The sequence below is a fragment of the Nyctereutes procyonoides genome, unplaced genomic scaffold (genome assembly GCF_905146905.1).
Source record: "Nyctereutes procyonoides isolate TBG_1078 unplaced genomic scaffold, NYPRO_anot_genome, whole genome shotgun sequence".
Classification (NCBI taxonomy): domain Eukaryota; kingdom Metazoa; phylum Chordata; class Mammalia; order Carnivora; family Canidae; genus Nyctereutes; species Nyctereutes procyonoides.
In genome coordinates this window covers 53,448,940-53,466,712 of record NW_026575052.1, presented here as the reverse complement: position 1 = coordinate 53,466,712, position 17,773 = coordinate 53,448,940, and the positions used below count along the sequence as shown (strand labels likewise).

The following is a 17,773-nucleotide window of genomic DNA, read 5'->3' as shown; positions in this document are numbered from 1 at the left end:
GCAGCCCTACGCAGAGGCCTGAGGTCCTAGCCCCCGGCCGCAGGGGGTGGAGGGGAGAAGCCGGTCCTGGGGAGCCCAGGAGGGCAGGTGCACACGGGCCATCGGGGCAGAGCAGGGCAGGTGCGCACCCACAGGCTTTGGCAAAAGCAGAGCGGACACCCTAGCGATGCCCCCAGCCGCTGGAGGACTTTCTGCAGGCTCCCCCGGACCCCGCAGTGCTGACAGGACACGCGAGGCCCCGAGAGCGATCCCAGCAAGCGCATCGGGGGCCTCCAGCGCCCGCCTGTGCGCCCGTGCCCCCCGACAACACCGTCCATGGTCCGCTCGGCAGGTGCCCCGCTGGGAACCCAGAAATTCCCTCCGCCCCCGCAGTCACTGCTCTGCACGTCAACACGGACTTAATAAAAACACGTAGAAACCCCTTTGCTGCGGGAGCAGGAACGTGGAGAACCGCGCTGCAATCACACCACGTACCTCCAATCGTAGAATGTTCTCCAGAGGTACTTTACGTCCTGGGGTTTAGAGGCGCCTCGAACAGCTGGTGATAAAGGGCCACTCAGTGACCCGGGGACCCGAGAGGGTGCTGCTGGCCGCGCGGGGGCAGGAAGCGACTCACCCCCTCCGCAGGCTCCTGGAGCTGGGGGGGGGGTGTCTGAAAATCCTTCCCAACTGCGACTCTCAGCTGTCTTCCACTTTCAAGGAAGAGGTCACTGAATAAGAAAGGACCGGCCTACACGAGCGTCCCCTGAACTATAAATCCGGATGAGTGGTTCTCCCCTGACGTCTCCTTGCAGGTTTGAGCACTTATTCCAATGCAACCAGAGCCCGAAATATTTTTCTAGGATTCTCCTTGGAATTTGCCTGCAGAGCCAGTTCTGTGACCCACGGAGGAAGAAAACCACAGAACACCCTGAAGGGCCACACGTAGTTTTTCACCCGGAGTAACACTCCCCACCCCGCACACACAGTGTGCCCCTGAGTGGCCGCGGCGGGCGCATCGCCCTGCAGGAACCTGCTCCGGGGCCACCGGGGACACCTGAGCACGCGCCACACGCTTAGACAGGACTTTGTTTTTTTTTGTTTGTTTGTTTTAATTTTTATTTATTTATGATATTCACAGAGAGAGAGAGAGAGAGAGAGGCGCAGAGACACAGGCAGAGGGAGAAGCAGGCTCCATGCACCGGGAGCCCGATGTGGGATTCGATCCTGGGTCTCCAGGATTGCGCCCTGGGCCAAAGGCAGGCGCCAAACCGCTGCGCCACCCAGGGATCCCTCGGACAGGACTTTGAAGAGCATCCTGAGCAAAGTACACCAGGTCCCCCGATACGGCGTCCTCTGGAGACCGCGCTGCACTCGGGGGTCACGGTGGCCTGGGTTTTGGGGCACCTGGTAAGCAGGTCCTGCATCAGAGCCTGTCCACGGCGGGTGGCTTCCTCGGAGAAGGGACCTCCCACCACGTAGAGTCTAAATCAAGGACCCAGTCCTGTGCCATGTTTGAGGAGCACACCTATCACCTCACATCTGATAACGCTTTTTTTTCCCCAGACCTGATTTCCTGGATTACTGGGTCAGCAGCCCACGGGCAGAGAGGCAGGCGTCCCGACTGCTGGGGGAGCAGCCTCTGGGTATCACAGTGACCGATGCCAGACTTCTCCCCGGAGCATTGCCGCCCAGGGGACATATCTGCTCGTGCTTCCCTCCTTCTAGCTAGAGCAGGTCGCTGCCAGAACCTGAGAGCGAGCACACCGCGAGGCCGGACTAGGCGGGTGGGAAAGGGGCGGCAGGGGCCCCCAGGTTCCGAGTCAGGGACTCGCAACTGTGTGGCTGCGGGCGTTGACCGCAGAGCCTCAGGTCTGGGTCCTGCCCATGCCCACCCGCCGCCGGGCGCCCCCCACCCCAGGGCACGCCCCCAGGGCGCTCCGGATGCCCAGCAGCCTCCTCTGCTCTAGGAGTCCATGACCGCGGGGCACCGTCTACACAGTCGCCTCTGCTTGATCCCCTCGACGTGTGGACCGGCTCGGAGGCGCCAAAACAGGTTAGAAGCCGGGCGGTCACAGCAGAGCCCTGTGCCCCGGAAACCTGACAACAGGCCGCCCGGCGTTGTCAGGTGGCTTGGATGCCAAAGCTGGGGATACCCAGTTCCAGGTACCTGGAGAATCCCGAGGCCGCAGCAGGACACGGTGGGTCCGCATCCTCAGGTGGGAGAGCCTGCCCCCCGCCGGCCGCTCAGCCAGCCCCCGGGGTGACACAGGGACCCCCTAGCGACTCAAACGCCCGGGGGTGAGATGGCCGAGCCGGGGTGAAGCCCAGGCCATGGCGGCGGCACGCGGGGCAGGGGCCCAGGGAGGGGCTCGGCGTCCCCTGTGCAGCAGCCACGGCCCTGGGGCGTCAGCGCGGGGACCCGGCGGCCAGGCTGCTCTCGGCAACGACCCTCCACGCCTGCCAGCAGCGCAGGGGACGTTTAACCGCACATCCGATCCCGTTACTATTCTTAGACATTTTGTGGTCAAGAGGCTCCAACTTTCAGGAAGTTGAAATGCAGAAGCAGCGACGTGTGAAACGTCCAGTTCACGGGGCAACGTGGTTCTGGTCACCTTGCCCGGCCTGCCGGCACTGGGGGCAGGGGGAGGCCTAGGCGGGGCCCACACGCCCCCCAGGGTCCCGGGGCTCCCTGGCCTGCCCCCCACCCCACCCCACCCCCCGCAGGCGGCGGACCAGGAGCTCGGGCTCAGGCGCGACCCGACACCCAGGGGGACCCGGGGACCCCCCAGGACAGGAGGTCAGGCCGGGCGGGAACCAGCCCCGCTGCGCGAGGACCTGCGGCCTCACCGGGAAAGGGGGGGCGGGGCTGTCGGGGTTTCTCTGCCGCGAGCCAGGCAGGTCTTACTTCAAAAATTGTGAAAGCAGGCAGCCCGCAGCGCCAGCCACGCGTCCACGGCCAACAGACGGCTTCCGTCCGCAAGGGGAAGCAGGTAGGAATCGGGCGGACGCATTCAAGCTTGTTCGCCGAGGATGACGTGGGGCCTGATGCACAGGACCCGGGCTGCTGGGCCCCGTGCCCCTCTGGGGGAGCCCCGGTGTCCTGTGTAGACAGGGGCCTGAGGGGGGCCCTGGGTGGGGGGAGCCCCTGGGTGGAGGGAGGCCCCAGGTGGAGGGAGCCCCTGGGTGGAGGGAGCCCTGGGGCCGAGGGAGCCGGGATCCCAGGAGAAGCCACTCGGGGTGGCAGGGGCAGGTGGTCAACCTGCAAGGGGAAGGCCTGACCCCACGCGCTCAGACTCCTGTCTTAGCCCCATCGGCTGCCCACCGGGCACGACGCCAGCCTTTCCTCGGGGTTCAGAAGACAGGGAGATGGAGACACAGGGGCAATGCCCAGGCCCAACTGGAGGTGTCATTTCAAAGAGGAAAAGACTTTCAAGCTAGTCCCAATGACAGGGCGAGAACTGGGGCACCTGGTTTAGCGCTGCCTTCAGCCCAGGTTGTCACCCCGGGGTCCTGGCATCAAGTCCCACGTCGGGCTCCCCGCAGGGAGTCTGCTTCTCCCTCTGCCTGGGTCTCTGCCTCTCTCTGTGTCTCTCATGAATTAGTAAATAAAATCTTAAAAAAATAAACAGCTATACCCATTGTCAATCTGTAGGAAAACCTTCAGCTACAAGGACTTCGAGCCTGCTAATTGCATGAAGCAGGACGGACCTCCTATTCCCGCCAGGAGACCACAGAAACAGACCCCAGCGGGTCTCCTCCCCGGCCCCCCAGAAGCCAGGGCATCTGCAGACCGGAGTCTTGCCAGGCTGAGGGACGGAGGTGCCACCACCATCCCCGAGGGGCCGAAGACACCCGTAGGTTCTGCGGGGAAAACCCTCGCCTGGAGGGGGGGCATCAACAGGTGCAAGGAACGGGTTAATCCTGCGGCCGTCGTCCCCCAATGGTGCCCAAGGGCCGGGCCAGCCCAGCCCGCACAGGCCTGGCCCAGATCTGCAGCAGCCCCGGCTGCAGCCAGACAAACAAACCCGCTGCCAGGCCCCGAGCAGAGATGCCAGCGTTTCCCGCTCAACACACCTCCCACAGACTTTCTGGAAGGAAAAAACCCAAGAACCCTGTGTCTACAGAGCAGCACCCTGTTCAACGGTCCGGGGGTGTCGGCACGTTCCACGGAGACCCTCATGGCCGTCCAGGCGGGCCGACTCTAGCCCGTGGCCCCGGCTCCCGGGTCGTGCCCACGGTCGCCCCCCGGGTCCTCAGATGGCCGCCCCCCGCGGGGGGCCGGGTTCCCCCCGAGCACGGGGCGTGGGTCAGGGATGTATCTGTTCGGACGCACGCTCCATCCTCACGCATGAAGAGTCACGCTTCCCCACCCTTTTCATCAGGATGTTCGTGACCTCAGCTCCTGGTCCTCCCCGTTTCGGGAGGTGGACTTGAGGCTTTTTTCCTCCCACCTCCTTGTCTCTGTGTCTCGCTGCCTCTTGAATCAACCCTTTCCTTGCCGAAAAAAAAAAAAAAAAAGACAATAAACGAGCAAAACGTGTGGAATAGATGCCTGAATGAGGTTTAAGAAGATAAAACTAAGGGCCCCTGGGTGGCTCCGCGGTGGAGCAGCTGCCGTCAGCTCAGGGTGTGACCCTGGGTCCCGGGATCGAGTCCCGCCTCGGGCTCCCTGCGTGGAGCCTGCTTCTCCCTCTGCCTGTGTCTCTGCCTCTGTGTGTGTCTCATGAATAAATAAATAAAATCTTAAAAAGAAAACAAGTCCAGTCTGAGAAGGATTAGTGTGGAAGTCGCTGTGTCTCCAGTTTCCACACCCAAACACTCAGCAGGCGCACGGCCGCCAGGCCCACCCTGTGCGCTCCACGACACGCGCACCAAAGGCACATCCAGCCCTACCATGGGGCTTCCCGACCTCGGCACCGCGGACTCTGGGGCGAAATCACGAATTCCTCGATGTGGGAGCTGCTCTGGGCTCAGTGGCCCGGGAGCACCAGCCCCGGTGTCCACGCCCGAGATGCCAGGAGCGCCACTCCCACCCCGATAATGGGACCGTCAAACGTCTCCCGACACATCCTTGGGGTGGATCACAGCCCTGCTACAGGCTCCACTGGGCGCGTGAGCTGTCACCCCAGCCCCACCAGTGACAAAGACACGGAAAATGCAGACTTCCTTTTACCGACGAGCCACGGGTCCATTCCTTTAACTGTGAAATACCGGATAGGACTTGCTTGTCCCCCCACTGCCACCCCCGCACCCCGTGAAGCCCAGTGGGGCGGGGACCCAACAGCAGTTCCGCAGCATCACCGGCCATGGCGACAGGCACTGCGGGCCCGTGGGCCACAGGAGCCACGGCCCTGGCACATCCGCCCTCCGAGAGAGCCTTCCCCAAGCCCGAGCCTCAGGAGCTGCCGTCAGGCCAGGGGTGCAGTATCCCTGCGGCTCTCGGGCGAACACAAGCCTCCCCAGAAGGCTGTGGAGCGAGATCAGGAGGCAGAGCGGCCTGTGCGCACATGGCCAGCAGCCGCCGCGGGAATGCACATGCATGTGTCCGCCCGTGGGACCCTGAACATCGGGGACAGGGCGGGGGGGACGGGGGATGATGGGGGACCCGGGACGGGGCAGCGGGGTGCTCCTCCGCACCGGCCAGCGGCAGCCGTGACCCCGAAGCGCCCGACACGGGGACCGAGCGATGGCCTGCAAATGCTCCGCGGGGCCCATGGCCTTCGTCGCCCAAACGGGAGCAACAGCAACCCCGCGTCAGAAGCGCCGCGCGGGGAGGCCGCCCAGGGCAGCGGGCAAAGCAAACTCCCTCCCACATGCGCTGCACAGCCCAGGGAGCGGCGGCCCACGAACGGCCTCCTCCTGGGGCAAAAACACACGCCACAGGCACCGGCTCCGCACCAGCTCCCGGGCTCGGGTGGAGCCGCGCACGCGGGACAGGCACCCACAACCAGCGTCAGAAACTGCTGTGGCCCACGGCACCAAACCCGGCATGAGGGACAGTCACCGGGGCCCAGGGTTGGGATCAGGGTCATCCTGGGGGTCTACATCCAGGGCAGGCCTCCTGCGTCAGGACACGGGCAACGTGGGCTGTGACCCACAGCGTGCAGCTGCCTGGGGATGGAGGGGCACCGGGGGGATGGGGGGGTCACCAGGGGGACAGAGAGGATCCTGGGGACAGAAGGGTCACTGGGGGGATGGGGGGGTCACCAGGAGGACGGAGAGAATCCTGGGGACGGGGGGGGGGGAGGAGGGGGAGGAGGGGGAGGAGGGGGAGGAGGGGGGCTGCAGATGAAGACATCCATCCCCCAAGACCACCAGGTGCAGACAAAAGGGCATTATGTCCCCATGTGCTGTCCCTTCCTGCTGCATCCCCGGCCCCCCATCTCACAGACCAGCATCTAGCCCCCCACCCCCCATCCCTGCAAGCCCCCCCACCCTGCATCCCTGCAATTCCCCCCCAACCCCACTCCCTGCACCTGGACCAGGGAGCCCCCCACCCCGCATCCCTGCGAGTCCCCCACCCCGCACCTGGACCAGAGAGTGCCACCCCCTCCCCAAAGGCCCCCCCGCCTGGATCCCATCTCCCGCCACCTGGTGCCAGGTTGCAGAGCCCAGGCCCATGCCAGGCACCGGTCCCCGAGCCAGACCAAGCTGCAGGGAGACGCAGCACCGACCTCATAGATGAAGTACACTTTGGCTCCCACGTATATGCCCATGCGCACGACAGCTCGGACGGCGGCATTCATACCTGCGGAGGGAACGGGACAGTCGTCAGTGACCAGCCGGAGCGACTCTGGCGCTGCCCTCGGACCCACCCGAAGGCTCCCCACCTGGACGACGGGCCTGGGGCGTCCCTCGGGGGTCCGGGTCTCAGGCCCGCGGAGTGTCACCGTCAGGGGCCCGGGCACCACCCCGCGGGGTCACAGGCCACGCGCCCCGTCCTTGAGACCCGGGGGAGGACGCAAGGTTGTCAGCGAGCCAAACTCCCATAAATACAGAAAATGACAGTCCCCGTGACGTGAGGGGGAGAGAAGAACACGGGATTTCATGAGCAGCTACTGCAGTAAACGACTCCTCAGGCCACGGCTGTGAAAGGCTGCAAGTCCCGTAGCCGGACAAGCTGTGCACGCTCGGCGTCAGTCCGGGCTCGTCACCCGAGAGGTCGACGCAGACGCGGACAGGTGCACATCCGGGGGCCTCGTCGCCTCACGTTCTCGAATCTGAACGACCTACTAACGGGGATGCTCGGCCCTCCAGACCCTCGACTCCCTGCATCCAGGTGCGAGCGGCCACTGTGCCGTGCTCACGCCCCTGCGCGTGCACCTGTGCGGAGGCCCACCCCCACACCCCCCGCGCCCCTGAAACGGACATTTCCCCCCACACCAGCTCCAGATCCCACCACATCCCTCTGACGTCACCCACGCTGTGGCCAGAGTGACTTACAAACACAATCTTGTTTTTTTTTTTTTTTTTTTTAAAAAAGATCCTGGAAAAGGCAAAACTATGGAGATGGCGACGAGATGCGGGGCTGCGGGGGGGGGGGAGGCGGGGGCCGTAGCAACTGGTCCTCGCCACCGCTGCATGGTGGCCGGGGTCCAACCACATCTGTCCAAACCCACAGGACGCCCCCCAGCAGCAGCGACTCTGGCGGCGGCTCCGGGGGAGGAGGGCGCGTCCGCGTCCCCCGAGGCGGGCTGTACAGTGGGGGAGCTGAGCACGCGGGGGCACGGGTCCTCCTTGTACCTTCCATTCAGGTATGAACGGGCCAAAACGGCTCCAGAAAATAAGGTCTTTAGAGCACGGGCTGGGGGCACCTGGCGGGCTCGGTCGGAGGGGCCATGATTCTAGATCTCAGGGCTGCGTGTTCGAGGCCCACACGCTGGGTGTAAAAGTGACTTAAAGATAAAATATTTAAAAATAAGTTCGAAGGAAATGCTGGCCTGCGTCCTTTCCCCTGGGCTGCCCCCGCAGCCGGCCACGGAGCCCCACGGCTGCACCGTCCCGGCACCAGCCCGAGAGTGCCCCTCCGGTTCTCCAGAGGTTACCGGGTGGGAACCCATGGGCACCAATGTGGCCTCCACGGGACCTGCACGCAGCCAGCCACACCTGTGGGGGGAGGCAGTCCCCCACCCCACCCTCTTACCCTGGAAGGGCCGCCCCGCGCCCATGTGCACACCGTGTGGGGTGCTCACGCATCTGCACCTGGACAGGTGCGCTCTCCATGGCCCGGCCAGGTGTGCACGCGGCCTGCGGCCTCACCCCGAGGCCTTACGGATGGAGGAGCACAGCTGCTCACTGTCCCTTCCGACAGACCCCAGGATTCTAGGCCTGGCTCCGCGGCCCCCATCCCAGGGAGATTAACCCCAAACGCTCCACCACGTGAACACCATCCCCGGGGGACCGGCACCTGCAGGCCTGCGCCCACCTGAGCACCCTTTCCTCAGGAGGACGCTGGCTCCGGAGGTGGGGGGAGGTGGGGGGGTCCTCTTGGAAAGGCCTCCCTTTAGGGGAGTTTCTAGAGAACGTAGGACACGGCAGGAGGAAACTGTGACGAGTGACCCCCGGAGACCCGGGTCACAGAGATCCGCAGACCTTCACGCCAGCCCCGCGCCCAAGTCCCAGCCTGGCCTCTTGGTGTTAACCTGAGAGGGAGGCTCGCCGGGTCACCTGTGGCAGTGGGCGTCCCTGGGGGGCGGGGGCTGGGGGGGCTTCCCTGGTGGGGAGAGGAGGTTCCTGGGAGGGCGAGGGCTGCTCACCCTCTAGCAAACAACTACCCCCCAGGCCTGCCAGATTTTATTCATTTGCAAGTGAGTGCACTTTGCTTAAACCAGCGGGCCTCCCCCGGCTGGGGCCCCCCTGCCCGCCTAGGGGCCCACCTGCCCGGCTAGGGGCCTGGGAGGTCGGTCGCGCCTCCAGCTCTGCAGCAGGTGGACAAGCTCCGGGGGAAGAGGAAGTCTGGTCCCCGCAGACAACCTGAGAGCCAGGGGAGCAAAATGAACAAACGGCCCTGCTGGAGAGAGAAGCTTAGTCTCTATTTTATCTTCACTTAAAAGGCGAGCGGATTCCCTCGGGGCAGGCGCACCTGCCCTGCTGTAGGATGGCCCCAGAGGAGCGAGGAAGAAAACAGCCTGCCGGGCCCCAAGGGAGGGCTTCCCAGTTTGGGGCGGGGCCTGTGCTGGGTCAGCTGGTCCTGGGAACAGGGTGGGGCCAGGTGGGGCCATGGCCCTGGGGGACGGCTGCGAGGAGCCGACCCTCCAGGACATAAATCTAGCCTTACAGAATCGCCCATGCCCCCCTCGACCCCAGGGCCTCGGTCACACACAGCTTGGATGCCGCATGCATTCCTTGCTCTTTCACTTTTGTTTCAGCACCAGATCTGGGAATTTACGACTCTCCTGGTGGCTCCGTCCTGGAAGCCTATGCCTGGGGCTCAGGTCATGGTCCCTGAGGTCCTGGGATCGGGTCCTGCTTCTGCTTCTCCCTCTCCCCCTGCCCCTCCCTGTATGGGCTCTCTTGCTCTCACTCGCTCGCTCAAATAAATAAAATCTTAAAAAAAAAAAAAAAAAAAAAAAAACAGATCAACAACAACTCTCCTAACGATTCCCACGGGCAAACGTCATCCTGCTACCAAGTCAGAATCTTAGAATTTGGAAACACTAGCAGCTGACGGGAGCCGTGAGATCCTCCCTTCAACCCAACAGATGGAACAGGTGCCCCAAGCGCTCCCCGGATGTCACGGACCAGGAAGCCCCTGCAGGTGAGGGCCGGCGGCCATGAAGACCATTCCTTCCTCAATTAAAATAAGAACTCAGGAAAAAAAAAATGAATGACAGAAAGGAATGCAGAACCAATCACTGTCCTGGACGTCCAACACGAATGTAACTACGCTGCAGTGAAAGTAAAGATGGTTAAAAAAATAATTTAAAAAAATGACTTAAATGATGTTTTTAAAAAAAACTTTTAAAAACATCATTTAAATAGGGGATCCCTGGGTGGCTCAGCAGTTTAGCGCCTGCCTTCAGCCCAGGGCGTGACCCCGGGGTCCTGGGATCAAGTCCCCCCCCCCCATCGAGTTCCCCGCAGGGAGCCTGCTTCTCCCTCTGCCTGTGCCTGTGCGCCTCTCTCTCTCTCTCTCTCTCTCTCTCATGAATAAATAAATATTTTTTAAATAATAATAATTTAAATAATTAAAAAAAGAGAAAAAAAACATCCTTCCTTCCCCGAGGTCACAGAGTGCAGTGGCCCCGTTTCCAAACGCCTCCGGAGGTCTGCTCCGAGGGAGGCCAATCTGCAAGGAGCGAGGAGTCCGTTGATGCTGATAAAGTAACAGGGGCTCATCCTCATCGGCGCAGGCTCCTCACTTCGCCCTTCCGACCCTCTGGAGTTACGTACCCCGCCCCCAACGCTGCCTCGTGACTGCTCCCTCACTAATTAAACTCCTTTTTGAAAAATCAAGTGAGGTTGTTTAGTCGCACTGGCTTCCCCCTGAAATCCTGTAGACCTCAGCTTCGGACCGAGGCAGAGATGTCAGGAAACAAACTTAGAGCCCCTCATCTAGCCCTTGCTCCTCGAGTCCTTCATAAAAGCTTCCCCCTTTAACAACGGAGGAGTCCCAAGGACACCCGCGCCCCATCAGCGGCCAAGCCGGGGCTTCCTGCATCCTGCTGCACAGGAGGCGCTGGGCCCCCGGGGCAAAGGCGTGAAAGGTCAGAGGGCGGCCTGCAACGGGTGTGCGAGGGCAGGCTGGCTCACCGCGCGCCCACCCGACGCCCGCGGACGGGGCACCCTGTCACTGATGCATCGGCAAGCGTGGCCTGCCTGGCTCCGGGGGGCGGAGAACAAGGCCCGACGGGCACACGGTGCTGCCGCCCTGGCAGGTGCCGAGGAGAAGCATCCAAAGCACAGCAGGGCTGGGGGACCCAGGGAGGGACAGCGGGGGACGCGGGGAGCCGGCGCGGGGCCCTGGAGAAGCTCTGACGCCCGAGAACCGGACGACCAGCTGAGGGGACATCTGCACAAGGCGACTCCTGCAGGCCCTGCCGGCATCCCCTGCGCGCCTCCCGGACTTGGCCACGTGCACGCAGCAGGGCCCCTGGGTGCTCCCCACCGCGGCGTGGGCCTGATGGATCTCGCTGATGACGCTTATCCTGGGAGGCCCGGAAACCCTAGGCTGCGCAAGACGAACATTCACAACGAACTTCTCCGGTTTCTTTTCCTCTGGAGACGTGATGATGTCACCTTCCCCTCCCGGCCGCTCTGCTGCCCTTATCAGAAGCACCCAGTCCGCCCAGGTGGCTTCCCTGCCCCTACGAGGTAAGTCCAAAGTCCTCCCTGCCTGCCCCTCCTCACAGCCTCACCCAGCGGCCCCTGAGCCCTCCTCCCGGCCCCGGGCACCCACCTCGCCCTCGCCCTCGCCCTCGCCAGGCTGCTGGGCACTAGCTCAGCCCTCGGCGCCGGGGGGGATGAGGGCAGGAAAAGGTGAAACGAACCCCAGGAATACTAAGCCAGAGCTGAGCCAACGAGGAGGAGGGGCTGCGGCCAGTGGCCCTACAGCACCCTTCCCACCATTTTCTGCCCAGAAGGGACGTCCAGCCTCGTCACATATTTGCACCTTTGTACACAAGGGGTCCCACGGTCATGAACCTTGCAGTCGAGGTCCTCCTCGAGGTTAGAAAGCCACCCCGTGAAACTGCCCCGGGAACCCAGGACACAGGCACCAGCTGTGGTTCTCAGGCCGCAGCAAGACCCACAAAACCAGAATGTGTGCCTCACCAGGACCCCAGGGCAGCCGCTACACAACCCGGAGGGAGCGCGTGAGCCCCCGGGGATGTCGGGCCTGCAGGGCCCTGGGCTGGGCGCTGCCTTCCCCCTTCTATCCTCCTTCTACAGAAGACGTTCACTGGGGAGAAGGGAGGAGAACAGAGGGATTCTGTGTCCTTCATTCTGCAAATGAGAAACAGAGGCCTGCCTGCTGCCCTGAGGAGAACCAGGGAGGGGCCCATCAGTCAGTCTCCTGGTCCTGCAGGCGGCTCCACCACGCGCCTGCTGCGGCTTGCCCTGACAAGCACAATTGCCGGAATTCCCAGCGAGCTAAGCCAAGGGTGGCGGGGACGCGTGGGGCGAAGGACACGGGGGCGCTCGGCCGCGCATGGAACCGGAGCACCAGCCCAGGCCTGCGGAGAGGGAGTCGGACGGCACCTCAGCCTCCCGCTTGACACAAGGCCCTCCCGACCTCATCACAACCACGCGGGGTGTGCAGTTCGGGGTCCCAGTGCCTGCCTTCCCCGCGTTGCCGGCCGCCGCCTCCTTTCTAAGGGGGACGGCTTCCTTCCCAAGTCCCGCCGGCCCCAGTTCTCCCCGACGAAAGGTGTCCGTCCTGAACCGAAGCCGTTTGTTCCCCGTAAGGCAGGTCTGGGGTTTTCGGACCTCAGGGTGTCCAGCTCCTAGGAGTCGCCCGGACCGGCCACACAGGGAAACGGGGCAGCGGCTGCAGGCCCACGGCACTCGCGGGGTTAATGCTCTAACCCCAACATGCTGCCTCCTAGACGCACCCATACTTGCTAAATTAACCATTAAATGTTACGTGGGGAAAAAAAAATCCCAGTACAGAGCGTGCATACAGAGTTCCAGGCCTGGAAGGGGCCCCAGGGAGACGAGACGCCCACGGGTCCCCCGTTTCCGCGGCGCGCTGGGAAGCTGCCTGCCGGGCTCGGGGCGAGTGCACGGGGAAGGCACCCCCTGGAGGTGTTCGGGGAGCGCGCAGTCAGCCGCAGGAGCACCTGGGCCCTGGCCAGCGATGGGCGCCTGGCGTCTGTGACGGCAGCAGGAGAGCTCGGGGCACCTGCCCTTCCCAGGTACCGCTGCGCAGGTGGAAGGGAGCTCCTGAGGAGCAACGGCCCAGGTCACTGAAATGACTTACTGAGAAAGGGAAGCGGCCAGAGCTGGCAGTTGCCCCGCATTTTATGAAAGGGGAGCGGCCCACAGGCCTTTGCGGGATTCGGAACCGACCGCGCAGCAGACAGGAGAGCCTGCCGGGGTGGCGCACGGGGTGGCCGCCACAGAGGCCCCCGGGAAGAGGCTCTTGGGTCCCGGCCCCACTGCCACTGAGAACGCAAGGCACCGGGTCCTGGCAAAGCTCACTGGCCTCGGCGGGCACCGGGCGTAAGCTAGCAGCCCACCACCAGCCCCCGCTGCTCCCGATGTCCTGTCGGACCTCTCCGACCTCTTCGGGTCCCCTGCTCCCTGCTCCATCCACTTGCCCGGAGGCGAGGGAGGGAGGGCTCGAGGCGAGGGAGGGAGGGCTCGACCTTCCCAGCCACGCTGCCGCCCCCCAAGACACTCGATTTCCCCTCCTGCTCCTCTGCGTCAGGGCCCACGGTCTGTAGCCAGTGATTCATGTTCAGCCAGTGACACAACCTTGCTCGCGGGCGGCTACTTAGTCACGGAGAGGCTGTCCGTCCGTCTGCCCGGCAAGGTGCAAGTTCAGTTTAAACTTGCAGGCATTCCTTGCGACAGCAGAAGAAACCCGAAGCTTGAGAAAAATAACTAGCCCTGGAAAGACTCTGCCTTCGGGGGCGGGGCTGAGGCAGGATCCTCTTCCTTTGGTTTTTTTTTTTTCCTCATTACTAAATTCGTTTGGAAAACAAAGCACTTTGTTGGGCGCAAGGATGTTGCCGTAAAAAAAAAAGATGTTTTCTGCTCTGATACCAAAGCTGTTTAAAAATCATCGGGGTGGGGAGTGCCCGGGGGGTTCAGAGGGTTAAGCCGGGCTCAGGGCCTAGAGATGGAGCCCCAGGTGGGGTCTGTGTCAGCAAGGAGTCTGTTTGGGATCCTCTCTCCTTCCCTGTCCCCCACCCTGCAATACATAAATACATACATATAGAAAAGAGAAAAAAAAAAACCTTTAAAACCTGGACTTTAACTTTACAACCACGCCTGAAGAGCGTGGCCCTACTGGGAAGGAGGTGGGATCCAGACCCCACAGAAGTCGGTTTAAAGCCTGTCGCCTGCCACAGAGGACCTGTGTAGCCCGGACCAGGTCACGTATGTCCTTGTGGGTCTTTCTCCCAATCCTCCACAGTGAGGACGTACCTATCTCGGAGCAATGTGAGCAGGCCTGGGGAGAACCGTAAGGCTCCCGGAACCCAAAGCATGCCCAATAGACAGTCGCTGCTGTTTATTGGCTTCCATCCCCCGTGGAATCTTACCATAATTTCACATTTGATCGGAAAACCTGAGATTGAGATTCGCGTCTTTAGCGAGGAGCGGAACTCTCCAATCTCAGGGAAATTCTGCTGACAGAATCTGGACTCAGCCCAAAATGGCAAAAGAACCGAGCGTCTGACACATTATCTCTGTCGGAATAACCTCGTCTAAGAGTCTGTGAACGTGTTGCTGCTAAGACCAGACCCTCTGAGCGCACGTCGGGATCAGCTTTCTCGGGAGGAAACACATCCAGAGGCTCCGGCAGGTCTAAGACAGGATAAAAGCAAGAGATGGCACTTTGCATGCGGTCCAAGAAAAACCCTGAGCCAGCGGCCCACCCTTGGAGTGGGGCCCTGGGGCACGTTGGGCTCTCTCTGGGGCAGCCCAGAGGTGCCAAGTCGAGAGCATCCGTCACCTCCCCTGACCTCACACCAACAGCGCAGCCTTCTCCTGTAATTTTGCTTCTCAGACTATCCCGTCCCACTGCCCATAAGGCGTGCAGCCTTACTGACCTCTATCGTAACTACTCCCAAGTGGCTGAGCCAGGCTAAGCAGTGGAAAGTGCTGACTCTGTGTGTTGCCCCAGCATCTCCAGGGCCTGCACGTCAACTACCAGGTAGCTGAGCAAACCCCAGGACAGGGATTCAGAAGAATGACCCACTATATATTTTTTTTAATTTTTTTTTTTAAACAGACACAACACCTTAATTGTAAAATCACCTGGAAACTGGCCTTAAAGCCTGCTGCTTAGAGCCTCCTTCTCTTCCTCTGCCAAAGACGCATTTCTTTCAGGTTAAGATTCACTCAAAATGCTTCCTACTTTGGGGCACCCAGGGGGGGTCAGTGGTTGAGCACCTATCTGCCTTCGGCTCAGGGCGTGACCCCGGGGTCCTGGAGTCGAGTCCCACATGGGCTCCCCCTGCATGGAGCCTGCTTCTGTCTCTGCCTGTGTCTCTGCCTCTGTCATGAATAAATAAATAGAATCTTGGAAGAAAAAAAAAAAAAAAGCAGATGCTTCCTAATTTGTGCTGGGGCAGGCAGGTCTCCAGACGCAAGTGCTTGCTAGGCCATGTGACAGGGAAGCCGCCGCACCCCACCAGGCCCCACGTGGCGCGCCCTGGGGTGCTCGTTCAGGTGCGGCTCCGGGGGTCGGGGCCTGTGCTCTCCAACGGTTTCCTTCCCCGGGAAGGGCAATGTCTACACCGGGGCCCGTTACTAGGACGCCAGGGCACGGAGCCGCCGGGGCTGGGGGCGGGGGCGCAGCGGGCACCCGAGCGCCCTCCCCGCGCCCAGGGCGCGCGCCGCCGATGCCGAGGCCCAGGGCGATGCCGAGGCCCAGGGCGCAGGGCGCAGGGCGGCGACTGGCCGGGCATCACGTAGACGCGCGGCGGGCGGGGCTGCGGCCACCGCGCCCCGACCTGCCGCCCCCGCGCCCGCCCCGCCCGGCTCAAGGGCGCCGGGAAGGTCACGAGCGCGGGGGGCGGGATGGGGGACGCGGCGCCCGAGCATCCCTGCATCCCTGCACCTGGCGTGACCTGGAAGCCTGGGAGAGCCGGGCACCGGGGCGGGAGCAAGGGGAGGAAATGACCGAACCCGGCTCGGGGAGGCGTCCCCAAGCGGTCTGTGCGCTCCGGGGACGCGCCCCGCCGCACGGCGGCCATCCGCTGGCTGGCGGGGCTGGCTCCTCCGGGGGTGCACCTGCATCCGGGGCGCCCCCGGCCCCGCGCCCCCTGCGGCCCCACGTGCACGCGGCGCCGGCCGGGGCGTGGCCCCGTCACCCTCCGCTTTAGGCGGTGGAAGTGGTCTCTGCGGGTGTCCATGGGCCGGGGCTGGGCGCCCCCCCCCCCCGGGCTGCCCCACGTGGCGGGGACGAGCAGGGGCGCTGCGGGGCGCGCCCGGGGTGCCCGCTTCCTGCCGGCGGGCGGGCCTAGGCACCCATTTCAGTGTTCCGTTGGGTCGGGAGGGCGGCGGACAGCGCCCCGCGGGGCATCCCCGGCCAGGACCCCGCGCCCCCCGCGCCACCCACGCGCCCCCCCTGCGCCCTCCCCGCGCCCCCCCGCCCCCTGCGCCCCCCCCGCGCCCCCGCGCCCCTCCAGGCCACAGCAGGGACCCCGCCTGAGCCGCGCGCCGCGCACCCGGCCGTTGTTCCTGCGCGGTGGGGGCGGGGGCCGCGCGGCTCGGGCCCCCAAGGGGACCCCCCATCCCCCGGACTCGGACGGGGCTGGCCCGGAGGCCCCGCCGCCAGCCTCAATCTAAAAACTAAACGTGGAGGGGAAAGTAACTGGTCTTCCCGTTAGAGGAGCCGCCGCATCCCCCCGCCCCGCAAGGTCCCCGCGGCCCCTGGGCTTCCCCGCCTCCCCGCTCGCCCCGCGGGCCCGCTCCCCTCGCCTCCTCCGGGAAGCCCCCGCGCCTGCCCCCGCCGCCCCCGCCGCCCCCGCCGCCCCCGCCGCCCCCGGCCCGGCCCCTCCCCCGGCCCCCCGCATCCCCATCCCCGCGGGCGGGGTCGGGCGCCGCGCACCTTGGGCATCCCCGCCGCTGGTCAGCACGCCGATGGCCTTGCCGGCCCCGGACAGGTGCTCCAGGAACGTCCGCAAGGACACCTTGCTGTCGGAGGCCTCTTCCCCCGCCATGGCGAGCAGGCGGACCGGCGCCGGGGCGGGAGCGGGAGCCGGAGCGCGGCAGGCAGGCCGGGAGGGAGGGAGGGAGGGAGGGAGGAGGGGGGGCCCCGCCCCGCCCCGCCCCGCCCGCGCCGCCGCTCCGAACCCTCCGCCCCACCCGCTCGGCGCGCGCCAATAGGCGGCCTGGGGCGGGCTCCGGGGCGCGGGAGGGCGGGGTGGGGCGCTCCGAGGCGGGGGCGGGTAGAGGCGGGGCGGCACCGCGGGAGGGGGGGCAGCTCCGGGCGCTAGGGAGCGCCGCAGGTGGGGGGATGGAGGCAGGGGCAGCGCCGCAAGTGGGGGGGATAGAGGCAGAAGGAGCGCCGCGGGAGGAGGGGCAGCTCCAGGCTCAGGGGAGCGCCGCAGGTGGGGGTATGGAGGCAGGGGCAGCGCCGCGGGTGGGGGGTGGATGGAGCAGGGGAGTGTGCAGCAGGTGGGGGCACAGTGTCGCAGGGGGGTGTGCAGCAGGGGAGGGCGCACTGTCGCAGGGGGGTGTGCAGCAGGTGGGGGTGTACGAGGGGAGGTGGGCAGGAGGACCCGTCAAAGGGAGCGCCGCAGGTGGGGGGGCGGAAGGAGCAGGGCAGTGTGCAGCAGGTGGGGGTGCACCGCTGGTGGGAGGAGGACCGGGTGGGCCGGCGGGCCCCGGGGGCCAGGAAAGCCCGGCAGGTGGGCGGAGCACCTGAGAGGGTCGGGCACAGCCCCGGGGGGCCTGACTCGCGAGCGCTGGTGGGGGAGGGAGCGGGGAGCTTCGGGGCGCCCGGGACACCGAGGTGGGCGGGGTCGCGGCGGGGGGGGGGGAGCCCGCGGGGAGGTGCTGGGGGGCCGGACCCCGACCGCAGGGCCCCCAGCTTCTCCTAGGAGTAGCCGACTCCGGGCCTGGCCTGCAGCCCTGGGCTGGGTGCACCTGCCGGGGGTCCCCCAGCTGGTGGGCA

General features: G+C 64.6%; 1 protein-coding gene across 1 annotated transcript in view; it reads right to left on the bottom strand.

Annotated features, from left to right (window-relative positions):
- Nucleotides 1-16,888, bottom strand: part of PFKP (phosphofructokinase, platelet) — a 43,660-nt gene extending 26,772 nt beyond the window's left edge. The window contains exons 1-2 of the mRNA XM_055331807.1: nt 16,706-16,888; nt 6,657-6,730 (exon numbers count right to left, since the gene is read on the bottom strand). Of these exons, the coding sequence (XP_055187782.1) occupies nt 6,657-6,730; nt 16,706-16,817 (186 nt within the window). The 5' untranslated portion in view covers nt 16,818-16,888. The remainder of the gene's footprint in view (nt 1-6,656; nt 6,731-16,705) is intronic.
- Between the last annotated feature and the right edge of the window lie 885 nt (nt 16,889-17,773).